We start from the raw sequence: 20,864 nt of genomic DNA, 5'->3' as shown, positions 1-20,864 counted from the left end.
GGTATCAAAGGAAATTTTAAACACAATAATTACAGAGGTCTCTTAAAAAAAAAAAACTGGGGAAGGGACAAACATTTACTGTGTGTGCAACATTGTACAATTCCTCCTATGGTATTCCAAAAGCTTTTCATCCAGACTTCTGGAGAAAACTTCAGATATTTCTCCTTTTTTCAGTGGTGTGTGTGTGTGTGTGTGTGTGTGTGTGTGTGTGTGTGTGTGTGTTGCTGGGGATTAAACTCAAGGGCATAATACCTCTGAGCTACACCCCAACTCTTTTTACTTAGGGTTTTTGTTGTTGTTGTTGTTGTTGTTGTTTTCTTTTGTGTGTGTGTGTGATACTGGGGATGGAACCCTTCTATCTCTAGGCTACACTCCCAGACCTATTTTATATTTTATTTGGAAACAGGGTCTCTTAAGCCAGTGAGGCTGGCTTCGAACCTGCACGATCCTCCTGTCTCTGCCTCCCAAGCACGGGGATGACAAACATGGGTCACCACGCCCAGCTTTACTTAGGATTTGAAACAGGGTCTCACTAGGTTGCTGAGAGTCTTGCTAAATTGCTGAGGCTGATCTCAAACCTGAGATCCTTCTGTGTCAACCTCCCAAATGTATGCCACCACACCTCTCTTTTCATTCTTTATAGAGCTGCTTACCCAGGCTTTGGGCTTTTCTGTTTCTTCAAGAGCTGGCTAAGCCCCAAGCCTATCATTAAGAAAGTGTCACAAACTCCTCAAACAACTGTGGCTGCCTCAGGAACATGAGAACAGGCTCTCTGCTCTTCCCAGGATAGAAGATAGTGTTTTACCCAAGACCTCACTTAGTGAGGAGCTATATTTAGTGGCCACATGCATGCATAGCCATGTTCACAAACCCATCTATCTCTGGTTGTCAATGACAGGATTCTTCCATATTTGAAGGGGGAAAAGGACATAGAATCAAATCTCTACACTTTCACTTAAAAAACTTCAGGGAGATATTTTTAGGTTAATGTGCAATTCATAATAAAACTGGACAATAAATTACCTGGTTTACAGAAACGTTTCACCACTTTGGGGAGAAGTTGTTACCAAATCCACCATGGAAGGTTCGAATTCCTTATCCAGAAGGATTCTCACTAACCACCCTCCTACCAACTTTCTATCTCTGGCATCCTCACAGGAGACCTGAATGGGGGTGAAGAACAGGCACCCATGTGTTGATAGTTTCCAAAAGCCTCCAGTAGCAAGATCTCTCTTCTTTACCAGCTGATAAAAAGTTAAATCCATGTTAAGAACCTGTTTCCAGATTTAGTTGCTTTCCCTCTTCCTTAGGGATACAAATATGATCGCTAAATGCAGGCTGAGTCCAGAAGCTACTCTTCAGTAGGTTCTAACCCTAACTCTTACTATATAGGGATAAAAACAAAGATGTGGGTTTCATCCCACTTTCAAGTCTTCATCCAAAGACTGGCTGATGTGTGCAACTCCCAGCCAAAGTTCCTAGTTATAAGTCAGCACGTACCGTGACACCAGTTTTTGGGCAATTCAAATGAGACTGTCTCTCACCCCACTGCTTCTTTTCTCTTCCAAAAACACACTACAGGAACAAGTACAATATCCAGGGAGCTCCGTTATCAGAGCTTTAAGAGCACCAACAGAATCACTTTTCTGATGAAGACCACAGTACACTTCTCAGAGATGAGTGTCGTCCTCTGCAGACCCTTTTCCTTTCCATCCACCTACTCACCTACTTTCCTGTCCCAGTTGTTTCAGAAGTGGTCATAACTCAATGGAAATGAGATGCAAAGAAAAGAGTCACCAATGCCTCAGGAAAGAAAGAACACACTCCCAGTTTAATGTATTAACTGGTCCTCTAAGCTGATGGGTGAGGGCAATAGGTTTTCCTGCAGCATTTCTAGTTACGAAAGTCACTGAAGCCACACTCTTGATAAGAAAGCAGAAAGAATCCACAATTGGTTTTCTTTCCCTTTTTCTCCCAGCTTTATTGAGTTGTCGATAAAAACAGCATATATTTAAGGCCTACGATGTGATATTTAATATGCATATATATTTTGCAATGATCACAAGCTAAATAATTAACATATCTATCACCTCTCCCCCTCCCCAGTGAGAACACTTTAGATTTACTCTCTTGGCAAATCCCAAGTATATTGTCATCATGCTGTACTATCAATTGGTTTTCTTAATCTAGTTCCATCTGTCCTGAGTTAATACTTTCTAAATTTTGGCAATAAGCCATTATACTTAAATTTTATTTGTTTACTATTACCTTATTTTATTTGTGTATGTGTGGTGCTTTGGATTGAACCCAGCACCTCACGAATACTAGGCCAACACTACCAAATGAATTACATCCTCAATCCCAGACTCAATTTTAACAGTATTGTTTGCCCCTTCCTGTGCAATTACTAGTACTTTGGTGGTTAGTTATAAGAGGCTGCATTAAGGGATGAGAGCTCAAGGCCATTGTAAGCTAAAATTCCTTACTACAAATCACATGTTTTTCAGGATTGTAATAGTGTAATTTTAAGAATGTTAAATTTGATCTGATGGTTCCCCACAGATATTACATATATACCACCCCCCCCCAAAAAAAGTCAGTGTGTAGACATCAATTGCTTTGGCTATTTAAGCACTTTCCAATTTTTGGATGTGTATGCACTTTCATATTATTTGGGGATGTATAAATCTTGTTTATTAAAATATTTGTGCACTCTGTCTTTCAACATCCTTCTGGGGAAATCCCACAAATGTGCATGACCTGGCATGAAATATTTGTTTGGGAGAAAACTGTCACAGTAGCAGAGATAACTAATGCCTCAGCCAGGCAACACACTAGTGGGAAGCAAGAAAAGCCATAAAATTTAGTCTAGTACCAACTCTATATGAGCAGCTAATATTTCTTACTTTGGAGTTCTCTATAGCCATATTAATAATAGGCTTTGAGGTGACTGCTCTTTGGAAATTTGGAGTCTGTCCCTTTAAAACTTGGAATGGACAGGCAGAATACACCAAAAGACTCTGGCCATGCTCCTCAGCCCAGAGCATCTCACCTTTGCTCCAGATCCAGACCTACTTTTGACTAGAAGTTGCCATCTGAAAGTTCTGCACATTTAAGGGACCCAAACAAAAAATCTCTTAATTTTATACTATAACCTTTTTTGTCTAAAAAAATTACTCCATTTATTGAATGTGTAGCATCTGTATTCACTCAGGTACCCAAGCCAGAAACCAGAAACACCTATCATAGACTGCATTTTTGTGCCCCTCGCAAACAAATTCATATCTTGAGACTCTATTCCTCAACTTGATGGTGCTTGGAGACAGGGATTTGGGAAGGCAATGAGGTCATCAGGATGGAATGTTCATGATGGGATTAGTGCCCTTATAATGACAGGCAGAAGAGAGCATTCTTCCTCTCCTAAGGAGCCCCTGCGCTCTATGTGAAGATATAGCAGGTAGGTGTCCATCATCTACAACAGGTAATTGAACCTGTCTCTTGACCTTGGACCTCTTACTCTCTGGCACTTTGAGAAATAAATTTGTATTGTTTAAGTTACCCAATCTATGATATTTTTACTATATTAGCCTGGCCTGACTAGGACAACATCTTAAACTCCTTTTATCCACCCTAGGATAGGTGGTTATCACACCCTATCATTTCCTAAATCTCTCTCAGATGCAATCACATTGGATCATCCCAAAGGTCGCTAACCTGTTCACATACTTATCTCTCATCCATTAACTGCAATAACCCTTTACTCATCTTTATGACACCCATCCTCCTCATCAGCAAAAGTATGTATGTGTAAAGTTTAGTTCTACTCATATTTCCAAACAAAAAGGATATTTTTAAATTTATGGGAGGGTGTGGTGGTACACACCTATAATCCCAGGACTTGGGAGCCTGAGACAGGAGGATCACAGGTTCCTGGCCAGTCTCAGCAACTTAGTAAGGCCTTCTGGAACATAGTGTTTCAAAAATAAAATATAAAATAGGGCTGGTGGTGTAGCTCAATGGTAGAATGCACCTTAGATCAATTCCAAGTACCAAACACACACAAAAAAAGAAAAGAATTTACTAACGTTCTAATAAAAGAATTATTCTCAAAGCTGGTTGTGGTGGTGCACACCTGTAATCCCAGTACTTGGGAGGTTGAGACAGGAGGATCCCAGGTTGGAGACCAGCCTCAGAAACTTAGTGAGAAATAAAAAATAAAATAGGGCTGAATGTGTAGCTCAGAGGTAGAATGCCTCTGGGTTCAGTCCTCAGAACCACAGGTGTGTGCGCACGCACACACACACACACACACACACACACACATGTTATTCTCATTTGCTCATTGACCACATATTCTCCTTATGCTACACATTTTATACAGTCTCAATCCTAGTCTTTATTTCTTTTATAACTGATTATACAATAATCTGATGTAATCATAATCAAAATTAATTAAACTATTTTTTCTTAATTAAACTATTATATGGTCATTTATGCAAAGAACAGCTCTTTGCATACAGTGTTCTGCTCCTATTGGCTTGTTGTTGTTTATGTAAACATTAAGGAGGGGGATTATTCCTTGAAGCTTCTGCTAATAACTACCCTAGTAGGCAGTACGGCCTAACAGCAAAGACTTCATGGGTTCCAATCCTTTATTGGGTAAAGTTAGACAACTTACTAAACCCTTCTATAATTCAGTTTCCTGTGAAACATGAGTCGTAATTCAATCTTGTATTATGGAGTAACATTACTAAATGATAACATAAGCTCTTAGAATTGTGCTCAGCATGCAGCCAGTGCCACATATGAAGCTATCTTTATATTATACATAAACATCTTTATATATTTATGTGTTTATAATATACAAGTTATACTTATACACAATAAAGTTTCCAAAAAGATCATATTAATTTTCAATACATCAGCAGAGTATTACATATCAGTCTTACTGCAACTAAGACATTAACACTTTTTTATTTCTATTTAATTAGTAGGTATCCAATGATGGGTTAGCATATATTTTTTTTAATGCCAGACAGGACAACAGTTGTCCTTTCAGTAAGTTTAAATTACTTAACTAAATATAGGCTTGAAGAACTATACTGCTTTATCCTTTTGTTATACCTATTCTGGCCAAATAAATTTACCAATTAAATATCTTAACAAGTTTACAAGCCTACTTGGTACTCTAAAAATGATCAACAACATAAAAAGGTACAAAAATTATGTGTGGTGATCCTACAACTGGCCACATACCTCAGCAGAGGTATGCAGAAAGAACCTATTAGGAGGACACATGAACTCAGAGGTAACTTAATATAACATTTGTGATGACTGAATACTTGCTCCATCTTTCTGAAAAACATTATATTTCTTATTTTTATTTTTTTATTTTTGTCGTACTGCGGGTGGAACCCAGGGGTGTTCTACCTCCGAGCTATTCCCCCAGCCCTATTTTTTTTTTTTTTTTTTTTTTTTTGCAGTAATGGGGATGGAGCCCAGGGGCATTCTACCTCCGAGTTACACCCCCAGACCTATTTTTTTAATCTTTATTTTGAAACAGGGTGTCACTGAGTTGCAGAGGGCCTCGCTAAGTAGCTGAGGCTGTTCGCGAACCCGGATTCTCCTGTCTCAGCCTCCCAAATGATGGGATTACAAGCATGCGCCACCACGCCTGGCTTCCCCCAGCCCTGTTTTTTTGTGGGTTTTTTTTTTTTTTTTTTTTGAACAGGGTCTCACCAAGTTGCAAAGGGCCTCACTAGGTAGTAGCTGAAGCTGTCCGTGAACTGCGATCCTCCTGTCGAAGCCTACTAAATGCTGGGATTACAAGAGTCCACCACCACACCCAACTCCCAAGAAACTATATAAAAAAGACAAGCTGATTTACACTGAAGGGGAAAAATGTAAGTAAATTCTAAGTGAAAATAAACAAAAAGATGTGACTGTTAACAACAATAAACAACAAAACCCAACAACCATCAACTCTCTGCCAGAATCATGAAATAAATTTAACAGAAACCTAACAAGGTCTGAGTTCTAATCCTTCTAGTATTATCACACATGTGGCATTTAGATCAGTGGTTTTCACAGTGTGGGTCAGAATCCATTAAGTCACTGAATCAATTTAATGACCAGCTTTTATTTTTAATGAAAAAGAATAGAACATCACACAGAATATGGGCAAATATGGTTTCAACTGTAGGTATGGGATGATGCTTGAGGGCGTTTGTGTACATACTAGATCAATAAATTAAATATATTTCTTTTCAGAATAATAGCATTAAAGGCTACTTATCTGGAATAAGCCACTTTTTGAGAATGTTTGTTCATCTCCTAAGTGGAAGTTATCACTCCACTTGAGAAGCAAGACTCAAAATAGTTCCATGCTTTTTCAACTGTGGAGCACTGTACTAATATGTTATACTTAACTAGTATTTTTGTTAGATTTCCTTGGACTTTAATGTGTCTTTGATACATGTTTATAGTATAAAGTCATTATGCTAGAAACTTAGACATATTGCATCAAAGTTAATTCTGAAAGTGTTACCTCCTTTTGGTAATGAGAACAGCTGAAGAGAGGAAAATCAGTACTTCTTGAAATTTTACATCTCATTTGTGGTATCCACCACAACAGCCTCTGGCGGAAGAAAGCCGGAGAGGCAGGGCATCATCTCTGTTACTATGGTGACCTTGTGAAAGAATCATCACTTAGGAGAATGACCAAGAGAGGGAAACATTTTTATAGGCTATTCCCACAGGAGGTTAGATCAAGAACATCAGCTGCCACCCTATCATCTGCACAGCCCTTCAATGGTACTTTACTTAGAGGTATAAATCATTCCTCTTTTCTTCCCACATAAAGTCCAGAATCCTGTGTTAGGCTCTAAATGTCACAAATAACCCCAAGCAGGACATTATTTAGGTATATGTGTTATCTAGCTACCACATGGCACTACAAATACAAAACATGGTAAGAAATGGTTAGCTAAGAAACTGAAGAACAATAAGAGTGAAGGTACACACCCTCCAAACTCTCCCACACAAGCTACCATTAAAGCACTTCTCTAAAGGAAAGAGACTCCAAAGAATCTGGATTTAAAAAAAAAAAGTACCTCTCCTCTAAAACAGAAGGATATTTAAACAGAAGGAATGTAATTCCTACTCATATGAGTTAAAAAGCCACTTCCAAAGAAATACAGGACAAAAAATATTTGTGAGGACTCAGCCATATTAGCACTCTAATACTTTTATTTTTAAAATGATACTCATAAGCCCAGCACAGTGACAAAGGGCTGTAATTACAATACTTGGAAGGCTGAGGCAGAAGGATCTCAGATTCAAAGCCAGCCTTAGCAATTTAGTGAGGTCCTCAGCAACTTAGTGAGATTCTGTTTCAAAATAAAAAATAAAAAAAATCTGGGAATATAGGTTGGAGGTAGAATGCCCCTGGGTTCAATATCCAGTACCACAAACAAACAAGCAAGACATTTATGACCTTTAAGAGTAGTTTGTTCTGAATTTTGTTTCTTATAACACTCATGGATTTTTTTGCTGAATTTTTCCCCAGCCCATACTCTGCAGCCAAGCTTAACCTGGCTCGCACACGTTAAACACCTGATTGGGTTTAAGAAGGTCCAGCCTGCAGCTCAGGACTGGCTCACCTGGGGATGCTGTGCATAAATGATGCCTACTGGACAAATGAACAAAAACAGATGTCTAACGGCTTTAACTTGCTCTGTGAATAATGCCCACAACTTCAAGGGAGGGGAGGGCGTAACAGATGAGGACATGCAAGAGGCAGATAGTGGTCGTGAGGAAATCTGTGAGTGGGAGATGGAGAGCTAGTCACTGCCTGTGGAGCTCCTACTAGAGAGAGCGAGCTGAACAGATGGAAAAGTGAGCAAACATCTCCTGAGTTCTGCCAGCTTGCCAGGTAGTTTTTGCTTACCTCCAATCTTATTTAAACCCAAGTGGGATGTGTCACAACAAAAGTGTCTCTTTCATAGCAATCTCTACACAATAGGCATATTTTTTTCTATCCAAAGGACACATTTGGTTGGAAAAAACCTAACAGAATTAGTTCTAGGAAAGACTTTATAGAGTACCTGACCCATCCTTTGGGAATCAGGAAGATTAAGTGACTTACCTAAGGTCACACAATTGGTAGCAGTACCTAAACTATGATCAAGAGCTAATTAGAATGGCCTAAGATAAATATGTCCATCATTGTGATTGCAGTGCTGGGGATAAACCCAAGGCGTCACACATGCTAGGCAGGTGCTCTCCCACCAAACTACATCCCAAGCCCGTATTAATAAGTTTTGTTTTGTTGTAGCTGTTTTTTGGACTGGGGTTGAACCCAGGAGCATTACCTTTGAGCTACACCCCCCAGTACTTTTTTTTTTTTTAATTTTGCAACAGGGTCTCACTAAATTGCTAAGGATCTTGATAAAGGCTGGCTTCCAATCTGCGATCTTCCTGTCTCAGCTTCCCACATACTGGGATTACAGGCATGTGCCACCATGCCCAGCTTAACAAGTTTTTACAAGACATGGTTTCCTATCCATTAGAACTATAGCTTTATCACTATATCTTTCTCAAGAATCAGAATACTCAGGAATGTTACTGACTGCATATTGCTTGAAAATCCTTCATGAATTTCATGGAGGAACTAGTGCCTAAGCATTATATCTCAAAAAAGATGTTCTAACTTGAATATATCTTACTATTACTCTAAAATTAACGTAATTTTACCTGATTATAGTATTTTGCTTACACTTTAATTATAAATTATAAAGACATAAGTATCCCATATGAAAGAGATGGTACATAACAAATACCATAAAAAAATCAACAACTTGCACTAAACTGCAGGTATCCTAAGTTACAAAGGCTGATTATTTCAAAGGAAAGAAACTAAATTATTATTATATCTTATATCAGCCAAAAATTTGTGCCCCCAAAATATCTCTGCTTTAATAACTACAAGAACTAAGAGAGAGAAACACATACACCAAGATTAAAAAAAAAAAAACATACACAGTATAAGCAGCTACAAATAGTACTCTCCATGGTGAGAAATAAAGTCCATACATCATAATTATCCTAGCAAAATTATCATCTTACACACACACACACGCACACACACCAACAGATGGATTCTAAAAAACAACTAAGTGTTCTACAAGCCAAATGCTCAAATTTAATATTAAAAGATGATTAACATTCCTGTATGTGTGACATTGCATTAAAAACGACAATGACAGCAATAATTCTGGGCAGAAGACCCCTCTCTGTTCTTGCCTTTCATCCCACTCAACCTCCTGTTCCCAAACATGTGCACACCCTTCTACCTCCCCCTACTCTGCAACCAAATCACAACCACCCAAAACCGAGATGTCTGCTGCAGCCCAAAACATTTGACTGATAATATCCGGTTTGCCATTCCAGGAAATCCCAGAGCGGTTTTTAAGCTTCTGCCCACAGCTTGTAAAGAAAGGCAAGAGATGAACTAATCGATACCAGCACCCCAGCTGTGACCTGGCACAAAAAGAAATCAAGAAAATAAATCCCATCTATAATCTGTATAATTTAACACTTGGAAGAAAGCAACATCTGGGATGGACTCCAAGCAGGACAGTGATGCTGGATGGGTCTGCACTTCCTGCACGAGTGTTGAGGACAGTTAAGAGATGGCACTCTCTGGTTCCTCTCCAGTTCAGCCAAGGCAATATCTTTTTCCTAGCAAGTGTTAACCTAGCCCGCTCCCTCCCTCCCCCCCCCAAAAAAAGGGGAAAGAGAAGCAACCAACAACAGCTATTCCTGGCCAGTAGGGTACACTTGGGGAAGGCTCCCCCTGAAGAGAGGGAAAGCTGGAAACCTTTCTCAAAGGTGGGTCCAGGACAAACTATTGTCTTGCTAACCAGACACGGTCCAGAACGGAAGCTAAGGCACAATAGGAGAACATGGGAATGACTTTGTTAATCATACAGTCCTTTCAGTCAACTTCAAAGTCCTATCCCCAGGTTGAAGTTGGGGGCGGGCGGCAGTTTCCTGTGCCTATGACTCTCTGAAAAGGTTTTCCAGATTATTTTAACTGCAGGAAAATAAATTTAAAACATAAGCAGGTATCTTGCATCATCTAAATTACTAGATCTGTCCCCAGTAGAAACAAGTACGCCAGTGAGCAGGACAGGGCATTATAGGAAATAAAGATTATTAGTAAAATCCACAATATTTTCTTTCTTTCTCTCTCTCTCTCTCAGACCTTCTGGGAGGTTATAATTGCATTTAGCTGCTTCAGCTTGTCAGAGAGGCTGGCTTCTTCTTAATAGTCTCAACCCTAAAAGGAGTAACTGTCAAGGGGCAACCCAGCTGAAATCAAACAACAAAAACGGGAACTGTAATCCGCCAGAAAGGGGAGGAGGGAAAGGAAGAGAGACTCCGGTATTCATCAGTCAACATTAATGTCCTTTGTTGTTCACCTTTGCACAGAAAAGCGAGCGCTATCCTGTTCCTTTTTCTCTGAACGCCAGTGTCAGGGTAGTCCTTTCCTAAAAGCCTTCGCCCTGCCTCAAAGATCCAGGCTTTCTGACCCTCCTTGCCCATTATCTGCCTGTCCTCTATGGCCAGCCTCCCTGTGCTCACCCCGGGTCGACAGGGGTGGCCAGAAGTAAAAACACTGCTGAATTATCGGTTCCCCTGCAAAGACCAAACAGCCAAGCGGCACAGATGTTAAAATTTACCAATCCCCCGCCCCGCAGCGCACACCCGGTCCACCAGGGAAGTGAGGGAGAAAGGAGGCTCGGACCGGGCTCGATCTGTCAGGAGGTCTCTTAGGAGGACTGTGCCACATTCGCCACTCTGGCAATGCTGACTCCAAACCCAGGGATTTTGCGCCTCCCCACTGTTTGGGGGATGTTCTCGCCGCCGGACTGTGGTCTCCCTGACCACTCCTGGCTAATCCTCACGGACCACTGCCGAGCCTTCGCCGCCTTGGGCAAAAAGGGGGAAGGAGAGGGACCCTGTCCTCCTCCTCTTCCAACTTGACACACGACGCGCCCATCGCCACTCCAAACTCCAGGCGCAGAGCCCCGAGAGGGCGGGCGGGCCTGCCGCTGCCCCGCCGTCCCGGCGCTTTGGCAGCTGGTCCCGGGCGATCGCAGCGGGCCGAGGGCAGACGGGACCCCGGCGTGCGCCCCCCGGCCCGGGGCTGGCTCGGCAGAGCCCGGGACCCGCTGCGCGATGCCAGGACTCGGCATTTGCAGCCCGGAGGAGCCAGAGGGGCGCGGGGAGCAGGACGAGAAATGCGCACCCGCTCCGGCCAGGGCAGAATAAAAGTTCGCCGGCAGAGACTCACCCACGCCGTATTTCTCGTGCTCCGTAGGTATCCACATGGCTAAAGGTGGCTCCGGGGTCTTCAGGCTTTGTAATCCCCGCGCCCCGCAACCAGCTCACAACAATGCACAGCTCGGGAGTAGCGGCTGCAGCGCAGGAGCCCGGCGGCTCCGCGCGGGCTGCGGGCGCTGGGCAGGGTCTGCGCTGGAGGCTCTGGATCCGGCGCTGACACCGCTCCGCCGAGGCTGCGCCGCCCGCCACTCTCCCGGCGGCGGCTGCTCACAGCCTTCCGACGCGCTCCCGAGGACCCGGCGGCGCAGTCATTGTTCTGATTCACTGAACTAAGCGAACACGCCGGGGCACTCTCGGGCGCACCCCCGCCCGTCAGCGCCTCTTCCAGCGCTCCTGTCCCAGAGCCCCGGAGCACGCCGGGAATTGTAGTTCTCAGTCGCTCAATCACGGAAGGGGCGTGGCGAAAGCAGTTAGGGGCGGGGATCAGGTTTACTCGACCCATCCTATTGGATCAGAGCGAGCCGGCGCCGCGTGGGCGTGGCGCAAACGCCGCGTGGACGAGGCGTGCGCCTCCAGACGCGTTTCTATTGGTGCGTGTCCAGCTTGGTCCCGCCCCGTCCCGTAACCCTCCCCTTTCTGCCTTGCGGGGTAATGGCTGCTCCCAAGACCCAGGGGGCAGCTACGGGAGTAGAGGAATGCCGTGGTGGGACTCGCAGTGAAACCCGAGGAGTCAGCTGTGAAGGTGAGTATAGTGCCCCTGAGGTGCGGGTGATTTGTCTTCCTCTTTTCATGACTGGAGTGCAGCTTCCTGCCGGCCGGACCCTGGCAGCCCTTCAGCGCAGAGGCCACCTGGGCGCGAGGGAGCCCGGGGCGGGACCCAGTGGGATGGGACGTGGTCCAAGGCGGCTACTTGGCAGAATCTGTCCCGGGAGGATGGATAGAATGGGACGAAGCGGCCTTCCCGCAACCGGGGAAGCATCCTGGGCTCTTGTCTTCCGGTTTGGAGCTCCCAGCTTCGCTCTGGCCGCTGAGTGGGTGTGGACCAGGTCAGGTCCTTTTTTCCTAGCCAGTGTCCTGTCCTCATCTCGGTTTGCTGCTTTTTGGCCTCGGAGACGTGTTTTATTTTGTTTTGAGCGGATTTCCAGTCTCAGCCTGGCCGCTGCCTTCCAGGACATATTTGCCAGTTGTTGGCTGGGGTGCTCTCTAGGGAAAGTGTGTGTGTGCCTGCCTCCTAGGCATCCTGTAGCCTGTTGACTAGTCTGTGCCTTCTCCAGAATTGAGGCTCTTAGAGAAAGAGAAAACAAAGTGATAATTTGCACTCTTGTCTTCAGAGAACATTTAAAGGTGTTTATGAAAACCATCACTACTTTGTCTCTTTCATGTTGTCTTCTGATCCACTGTAGTGATTTTTTTTTTTAAATCAAACTTTGAAAGCTATGGGTAAATTATCTCTGGGACTCCTTCTAGCGTTCGTTTTTCTCTACTCCACCCCTCTCTTTGCCTTGGTGTGTAAAGGCAAAGAGAGTTCTTTCCAAAAGCCTTCCAAAAGAGAGTGCCTTCCAAAAGCAAGTTCTCATTCTTTGTTGGATATGATTCGGGGCTTAAATTTGGTTCTCAATTCTTGTTGAGGCTTTTTGCCTTTGTTTTTGCTTTCATTTCTAAATTGCCACTTTTGTCCTAATTTTTTTTTAATCTCAGCAGCACATGGATAATTGCAGTTTCTTCCCACCTTCCATCAGTGGAACTCCCTAGCTCTGAAGTTATTTTATATATGTACCAAATAAATCTTTGGTAGGCTTCTGAGTTAAATAGTTATCTGAGTGCTATGGCACATGCCTGTAATGCAAGTACTTGGGAGGCAGAGACCAGAGGATTGAGGGTTCCAGAAAAGCCTCAGCAAGTAATGAGACTCAGCAACCTAGCAAGACCTTGTTAAAAAAAAAAAAAAAAAAAAAGGAAAAACAAAAATAGAAGCCAGGTGTGGTGGAGTTCACTTGTAATCCCAGTACTTGAGAAGGTTGAGACAGGAGGATCCTAGGCTTGTGGCCAGCCTCAGCTACCTAGTGAGGCCCTTATCATCTTAGTGAAGCCCAGTTTCAAAAATTAAGAATAAAAAATAGGACTGGGGATGTAGCCCAGAAGTCGAATGCCTCTGGGTTCAATCCCCAGTTCCACAAAAAAGAAAAGAAAAATAGAACTGAGGGTGTAGCTCAGAAGTACAATGCCCCTGGGTTCAATCCCCAATACCACCACCAAAATAATAAAACAACAACTTATCCCTACTTCGTTAACACTTTATCATTGGGTTGGCCATATTTTTAGCTCTTTCTGACATAGATAGTGGTAACAAACTTATTAAGGGTTTTCACACTCAAAGTTCCAGAGAGCTGCGAGTTTAAAAATCTAAAGATGGGATCTTTAGTGAATTTGTCTCACAGATTAACTTATAAAAAAAAGAAATTTGGATGTGCCTTCCAAAAGCATATATATCTTAAAATTATTAGTTAAAATTATATTTTCAATATAAACATTTCAGTTGATAAAGTGAAAAAGTAAAGTTTTTCATCATATATTTCAAAGTCTCAGTCTCAAAGTTATTAAGTGGTAACAGTTTAGTGTATAGTTTTTCTGACATACTCCTATTTGACACACATCTGTGTGGTTTTGTTTTTATGGTACTAAGGATTGAACCCAGAGGCATACTACCTCTGAGCTATGTTCCCAGCCCTATTTTATTTTTAGTTTGAAACAGGGTCTCACTAAGTTGCTGAGGGCCACACTAAGTTGCAGAGGCTGTCCTTGAAACCAGTCCTCCATTATCGGCCTCTCAAGTATTGGATTACGTGCATGTGCCACCATGCCTGACTATATGGTTTTTATTTTAAGTAAAAAAGGATAATTCTAGTACACTCAATTTTTATTTTTTATTTTATTTATTTATTTATTGCAGTACTGGGGATTGAACCCAGGGATATTCTACCTCCAAGCTATACCTCCAGCCCTATTTTTTATTCTTTATTTTAAAACAGGGTCTCACTAAGTTTAAACTCAAAGATTTGAAGCTTTCTTTTTTTCGCTGACTTATGAGGAACATTCTTCCATATCATTACATGTTGTTTCACTTCTTTTAAGGAATGCATTCATATTTTTTAATATGGATCTTCAATAAGTTAACCATCTCCCTATTAATGAACATATAATGTGGCTTTTCTTTTTCCATATTATCACAGAAAACAGATTTATGTGCATATAGCCTTGCCTACTAGATGTGTGTTTCTTCAGGAATTGCTGGGTCCATGGTTATGAGTGTTTAAAGGTTTGATAGATGCCAGATTTAGAAGCTATTTAACACACATTTTCACCAGTAAAATAAGTGTCCTTTTCTCCGTATCTTCACCAACTGTGAGGAGGTCATTAATCCAGGACCAATATATAACTATTGGACTGAATTAAGTAACTAGCAGAAAGCTTAATTTCATTTACCAGTTTGTTTTTATCAAAAGTATTAAGCATGAGCCAGGCGTGGTGGCACACACTTGTCATCCCAGTACTTGGGAAGCTGAAACAGGAGGATCCTGCAGGTTCGAAGCCAGCCTCAGCTACAGACTCTGAGCAACATAGTGACACCCTGTTTCCAAATAAAATATAAAATAGGTCTAGGCCTAAAGGTAGAAAGTTCCTGGGTTCCATTCCCAATACCCCCCACCCACACACACAAATATTAAGCAGCAATGAATTTGTAGTGTTTGTAACAAAAGAATTCCTCACCCTGCTTCAGAATTGCCCAGTATTTTATTGACATGTAGCGATCAATGAGAAAACTTAATGGTTGATATTTATGTCATTCTTATAAGTGAAGTTGTCACTTAAATTTTCTGTCATTCTGTGACTTTACCAAAATTCTTTGCAGAGCCAGCAAGGTGTGGTACAAATTTTATATCAAAATAAATGTATTAAAAGTATATTAAGCCGGGTGTGATAGCATATGCTTGTAATTCCCAGCATTTGGGAGGCTGGGACAGGAGGATCAAGGTTCGTGGACAGCCTCAGCTACTTAGTGAGGCCCTTTGCAACTCAGTGAGGCCCTGTTTCAAAATAAAGAAAAAAAAAATAGGGCTGGGAGTATAGCTCAGAGGTAGAATGTCCCCGGGGTTCCATCCCTAGTACCACAAAAAAAGTATATTAATATTTTTTGCTAGGCAACTTAGGTTATCAAATATGACTTTGTGTAAAACATATACCTTTTTAATCTCTTGAAAATTGTCTCTTTTAAGAAGTTCCCCTCCAGCTCTAATTAAAATGTCAAGCTGTATGTTTAATATCCTGGGACAGAGGAATCTAGGGAATTCTTTAAAAGAAATCCTTAAAATTCGACTAAATCCCTGCTAAACTGAATTCATGGTGTGCAGGCAGGTACAGTTGCCTGACTTCCTGCTGCCCTGTTTCTCTGCAAGACGGTCCATGGATTGATCAGATCTCAGGCAAATATTTTCCCAGCGCTGCAAGAAATATATTGAGCAGAAACTAGGATTTTATGTTGCCCCTCAAAACTAAGAACAAATAACAAAGTAGGGCTGGGGGGTTAGCATGATCATAGGGCACTTGCCTAGCATATCTAGCACCACAAAATAAGAAGGAAAAGAAGAAGAAAAAAATAATAATAATAGACTACCCATCACACTTGGGGCTATGTTACTGATATTTGTTCCTTTTCTGTTTTTAGTTAGAAGTCAGTAAGGTAGCCAGGCGTGGTGGCGCACACTTGTAATCCCCTGGCTTGGGAGGCAAAGACAGGAGGATCTCACAGGTTAGGAGCCAGCCTCCCTGGCTTAAGAGATCCTGTTTCAAAAAAAAAAAAAAATAGGTCTGGGAGTGTAGCCCAGAAGTAGAAGGGTTCCATCCCCAGTACCACCAAAAAGAAAGAAAAAAAAAAGTCCGTAAGATAACAGTAAATAATAATTTGCAATACGTGCAAGAGGATTTTGAGGATTTTTGTAACAATTGATTTCTTCTGATGTTTTTAACCTGTATCTCTATGCTGTTATATTCTGACAAAGTCTATTTTCCTTTCAAGTACATGCCCAGTAGAGGATGATCGTAGTAGTATTTGGATTTATGACATTTTTCCTGTAGAAACCTCATCTCTTTTGTAATGTCTCTGGAAGAAGTGGGGGAGGGTAACAGTCAATTTCTCTCCCTTCCCTTCTCTTCCCTTCCCTTGCTGAGGCTAGCCATGAATCTGTGATCCTCCTGTCTCAGTCTCCCCAGTAGTAAGGTTACTGGTGTGTACCACCATGCCTAGCTCATTCTTACATTTTCTATTCCAATAAATAACATCAAGTCTAAGCTAGAAACCTAGGACGCTCTTTTGATTCCTGTCTTATCCTCAGATAACTGAATTCCATTAGTTACTGAGTCTTATTTTTCTTTTCAATCTGTTCCTCTTTTCATCTCTATGGTCACTATGCCAATTCTTTCTAACCACTACCATCACTGTTGGGTTACCTGTGTCCTCCACCCCTCAGCCTGCTCTTGAGTACCAAACCTTGTCCTTTTGGCTTTAGTCTGCCTGATCCCATTCTTGGCACATTGTCAACATTTAATAAATGTTGACTAAAACAGTATTCTAACCTGCAAAACTGAAAAACTTGTTATTTCTCTCAATCAATCTCTCTCTCTCTCTCTCTCAACTTTACCAACTTTAGTCTGTATTCTAAAACAAGTGTATACATGATTTTCTACTTGAAATCTTCAGTGTAACTATGCTGCATGTATAACTAAGATCTAAATTTTCTGTGACATTTATTTTATTTTTCTAACTTCATCTTCAGTTATCCTGCTTCCTCTCCCATATCTTCATTGTCTACTTAGCATATCAGATTAGTTAATTTTTGGCAATTTTGTCTGGACTATGAACATACTAAAGGTAAGAGTTGGCTCTTTTTACTTTTATACAGTCAGTGTTTATTAGAGCTACATGTAGTAAATCTATAGCAGTTTAATCCTTAGAATCTGAAATTTATTCAAAGTATTTAGAATGGCTGCTATTTTAAGTAGCGGGATTAAAATAGAATAAAAACCTGAGTAGATGTTTTATACTTGTGAAAGGTATACATTCCAAACTAGAAATGCAAAATATCATAAAAAAGATAACATTCTGTGCATGTAATCATACATCATGATGACGTTCAGCGTGTACACATACTTGGTGAGCCCACATACACACACACACACACACACACACACACTCTTCCCACCCAATTCCCTCACCGTCCCTGTGCTTTGAAATTAGCATTGATTAGCTGGGCGTGGTAGCGCACGCTTGTAATCCCCGCGCTTGGGAGGCTGAGACAGGAGGATCGCAAGGGTTCAAAGCCAGCCTCAGCTACTTAGTGAGGCTCTCAGAAACTTAGTGAGACCCTGTTTCCAAATAAAAATATAAAATGGGTCTGGGAGTATAGCCCAGAGGTAGAAAACCTCTAGGTTCCACCCCCAGTACCACCAAAAAAAAAAAAAAAAAGAAATTGGCATTGATAATTTTGTGCATGTACATCATGTCCACTGAAGTGCTTCCTTCATTGAGTCTCCCTTCCCCCATCCACCTTTCTCCCTTAGGCCCCCCCATCACTGCAGTAGTGTTTCTCCTCCTTTGTCTAGAGCCCTTCCTGCATCCCAATTTCTCCTCAGTTTTCACATATCAGAGAAAACTTTAACCTTTAACTTTTTATGACTGACTAATCTCACATAACATAATATTCTCCAGTTCTATACATTTCCTTGCAAATGACATAATTTTGTTCTTCTTTGTAACTGAGTGGAATTTCAATGTATGTATGTCCCATAATTTTGTAATCTATTCATCTGTTGATGGACATCTAGGCTGGTTCCGTAATCTGGCTATTATGAATTGTGCTACTATAAACATAGATATGCCTGCGTCATTATGATGGTCTGATTTCATTTCCTTTGGGTGGATACCCAGGAGTGGTATAGCTGGGTTGTATGGTAAGTGTAGTTTTGGCTTGCATCTTTCTGATTGCTAATGATGTTGAACATTTTTTCATATATTTATTGGCCATTCTTTTGTGAAATGTCTATTTAGTTCACTCGCCCTTTTTTATTAGGTTTTTTTTTTTTTTGAGGGAGTTGGCAGTACATTTCTTGAGCTTTTTGCATAGTGTAGATATTAGTCTTCCATCAAAGGAGTAACTCGCAAAGATCCTCACCCATTCTGTGGACTCTCTTAAGGTTCTTGCACCACCATGCCCGGTTTCTCAGTCATTTTCCAAATGAAGTTTAATATTTAGATAATGATTAAAATTTTCTGGCTGAGAATAGTGGCACATGCCTGTAATTCCAACATTTAGGAGACTGAGACAGAAGGATCACAGGTTGTGGCCAGTCTCAGCAACTTAATGAGGCTCCCGCCAACTTAGGGAGACCCTGTTTCCAAATAAAAAATAGAGCTGAGGGTATAGCTCAGGTGGCATGCCCCTGGATTCAGTCCCTAGTAGTAAACACACCACAATTTTAAAGTCTACTGTCCTGGAATGCATAAACTTAGGACATGAACTTTAAAATCTATCTTCTGACACCTGTGTTTCTGTTCTCCAGTTTACTACAGGCTGTCATCCTATTTCTACAGATCAACTTTAAGTCCAGTCTTATGTATTTGAACATAATAGTAGAAATAAGACTAGACCCTATTTTGGAAAAAATGGATTTAAATTTCTCTGACACTTAATAGCATTTTAATATAGTCGTATGTACTGTCATGTTAATGAAAATAGACATACTGTATATTGTAGGTTGCATATTATACCTTGTAGAATTACTGTAGTTATTTATTAAATTATATATTTATAAAAGTCTAGCATAGCCAGGTGTGGTGGCGCACGCTTGTAATCCCTGCGCTTGGGAGGCAGAGACAGGAGGATCGCGCAAGTTTGAAGCCAGCTGCGCTGGCTTAAGAGACCCTGATTCCAAATAAAAATATAAAATAGGTCTGGGAGTGTAGCCCAGAGGTAGAAGGCCTGCCAAGGACCCCAGTACTGAAAAAAAAAAAAAAGTCTAGCATATTTTCTGTTATAAAGTTAGACCTCAGTAAATATTTGTTGCTTTCATTATAAAGCTATGCCTAGTTGAACTATAAAACTGCCTACTCTCTGATACTCTATTATTAAGTATTGTTAAGGAGCGATCTAAGTTGTGGTGTAACCTAGGGGAAGCTCAGGAATGCATTGATGATAACTGCTTCTGCTGCCCCAGCTCTCCTGGAATTTGGGGGCTGTCAGAGTATCTGTCAGTTCTATGTGCAAGTATTCCAACTATGTGCTATGAAAGCCCTTTATATTTACCAATATTTACCATCTGTATCTTTTCTCACTTGTGTACAATCTGCCCCCTCATACTCAGCTTTCACCCCCATGTATCCACCAACACTGAAGAGTCATCAAGAGGCTCAGGTAACCTTGTTACTGGGATAGCTTCACAAGGTATGGGCCAGAGAATATCACTGATGATGGTAGCTAACATCTGTTGAATACTAACTGTGCCAGGTACTGTTTCACATGCATTTATGGGTCTTGCCTCTTGACATCCTCACACTTAGGAAAATATTTACATTATGTCCTTTCTATTTGTAAAGGAAACACTGATGCAAAGTGTGGCTTATGCAAGGTCATACAGTAACTGAAGGAAGACCTTTGTCCTGCCCACTATTACAACAATTTGTTATAGTAACGAAATTCCATGAAACAAAGTCTGAAACATACTTCCTTGAAGCATAAGTATGTCTAAGACTAATGCTTCTATAGCAAGACAATGTAGTGTAGTAAAAAGATTTTCAAGTCAGACTAACTTAGAATGAAATCCTGGTTACTTACAGCCACAGACCAAGTAAACCTCGGAACCTCAGTTTCTGTTCTGTAATAAGAGTAATATCATATCTATATGCTAAAATGCTGGAATGCTTTAGTAAATTGTGATTTTTATTTCATTCATAATTTTTATTTGTCTTTTCCACCTTTTTTGTGTGGATGTTGTACTATAGATTGAACCCAGGGACATTCTACCTCTGAACTATACCCCCCAGCCCTGTTCGTCGTGGAGGGCCTCACTAAGTTGCGAAGCTGGCTGCCAACCTGCAATCCTCCTCTCTCAGCCTTCCAAGTACTGGGGTTACAGGTGCATGCCACCACATTCAGCTGTCTTTTCTGCTTTAAAACCAGGTTTCTGTAGAGGATTTGGTTGACATTTTTAGGGTCAGACACTGAATTTACATTTACTTCTCATAGTGTGGACATAGACTTACATCATTGATACAAAAGAACAGTACTGCTCTTCACAATACACTTATATGTACTTCCATCTTGAAAAACTGAAGATGATGTTTATCTGGTTCATATAATAAAAATCATACATTTTTCTTTTTTTTTTTGTGGTGGAACCCAGGAGCTTTTCTACTTCTGGGCTATACTCCCAGACCTGTTTTATACTTTTTTAGGAAACAGAGT

At 41.2% G+C, this 20,864-nt stretch overlaps 2 protein-coding genes across 3 annotated transcripts in view; one reads left to right on the top strand and one right to left on the bottom strand.

The window, feature by feature from the left end:
- DOCK4 (dedicator of cytokinesis 4) overlaps window positions 1-11,396 on the bottom strand; it is a gene marked incomplete at both ends in the record, with an annotated part of 525,693 nt that extends 514,297 nt beyond the window's left edge. For both annotated transcript variants that reach the window (XM_080701145.1, XM_080701146.1), the window contains one exon: window positions 11,360-11,396. In XM_080701145.1, the coding sequence (XP_080557271.1) occupies window positions 11,360-11,396 (37 nt within the window). The remainder of the gene's footprint in view (window positions 1-11,359) is intronic.
- Window positions 11,397-12,000: 604 nt separating this feature from the next.
- ZNF277 (zinc finger protein 277) overlaps window positions 12,001-20,864 on the top strand; it is a gene marked incomplete at both ends in the record, with an annotated part of 133,946 nt that continues 125,082 nt past the window's right edge. The window contains one exon of the mRNA XM_080701473.1: window positions 12,001-12,091. Coding sequence (XP_080557599.1) covers window positions 12,001-12,091 — 91 coding nt within the window. The remainder of the gene's footprint in view (window positions 12,092-20,864) is intronic.

Source organism: Muscardinus avellanarius (assembly GCF_963383645.1).
Source record: "Muscardinus avellanarius genome assembly, chromosome: 9".
Lineage (NCBI taxonomy): Eukaryota > Metazoa > Chordata > Mammalia > Rodentia > Gliridae > Muscardinus > Muscardinus avellanarius.
Note: the sequence above shows the minus strand (reverse complement) of the source record. Positions and strands in the feature narration are given on the sequence as shown.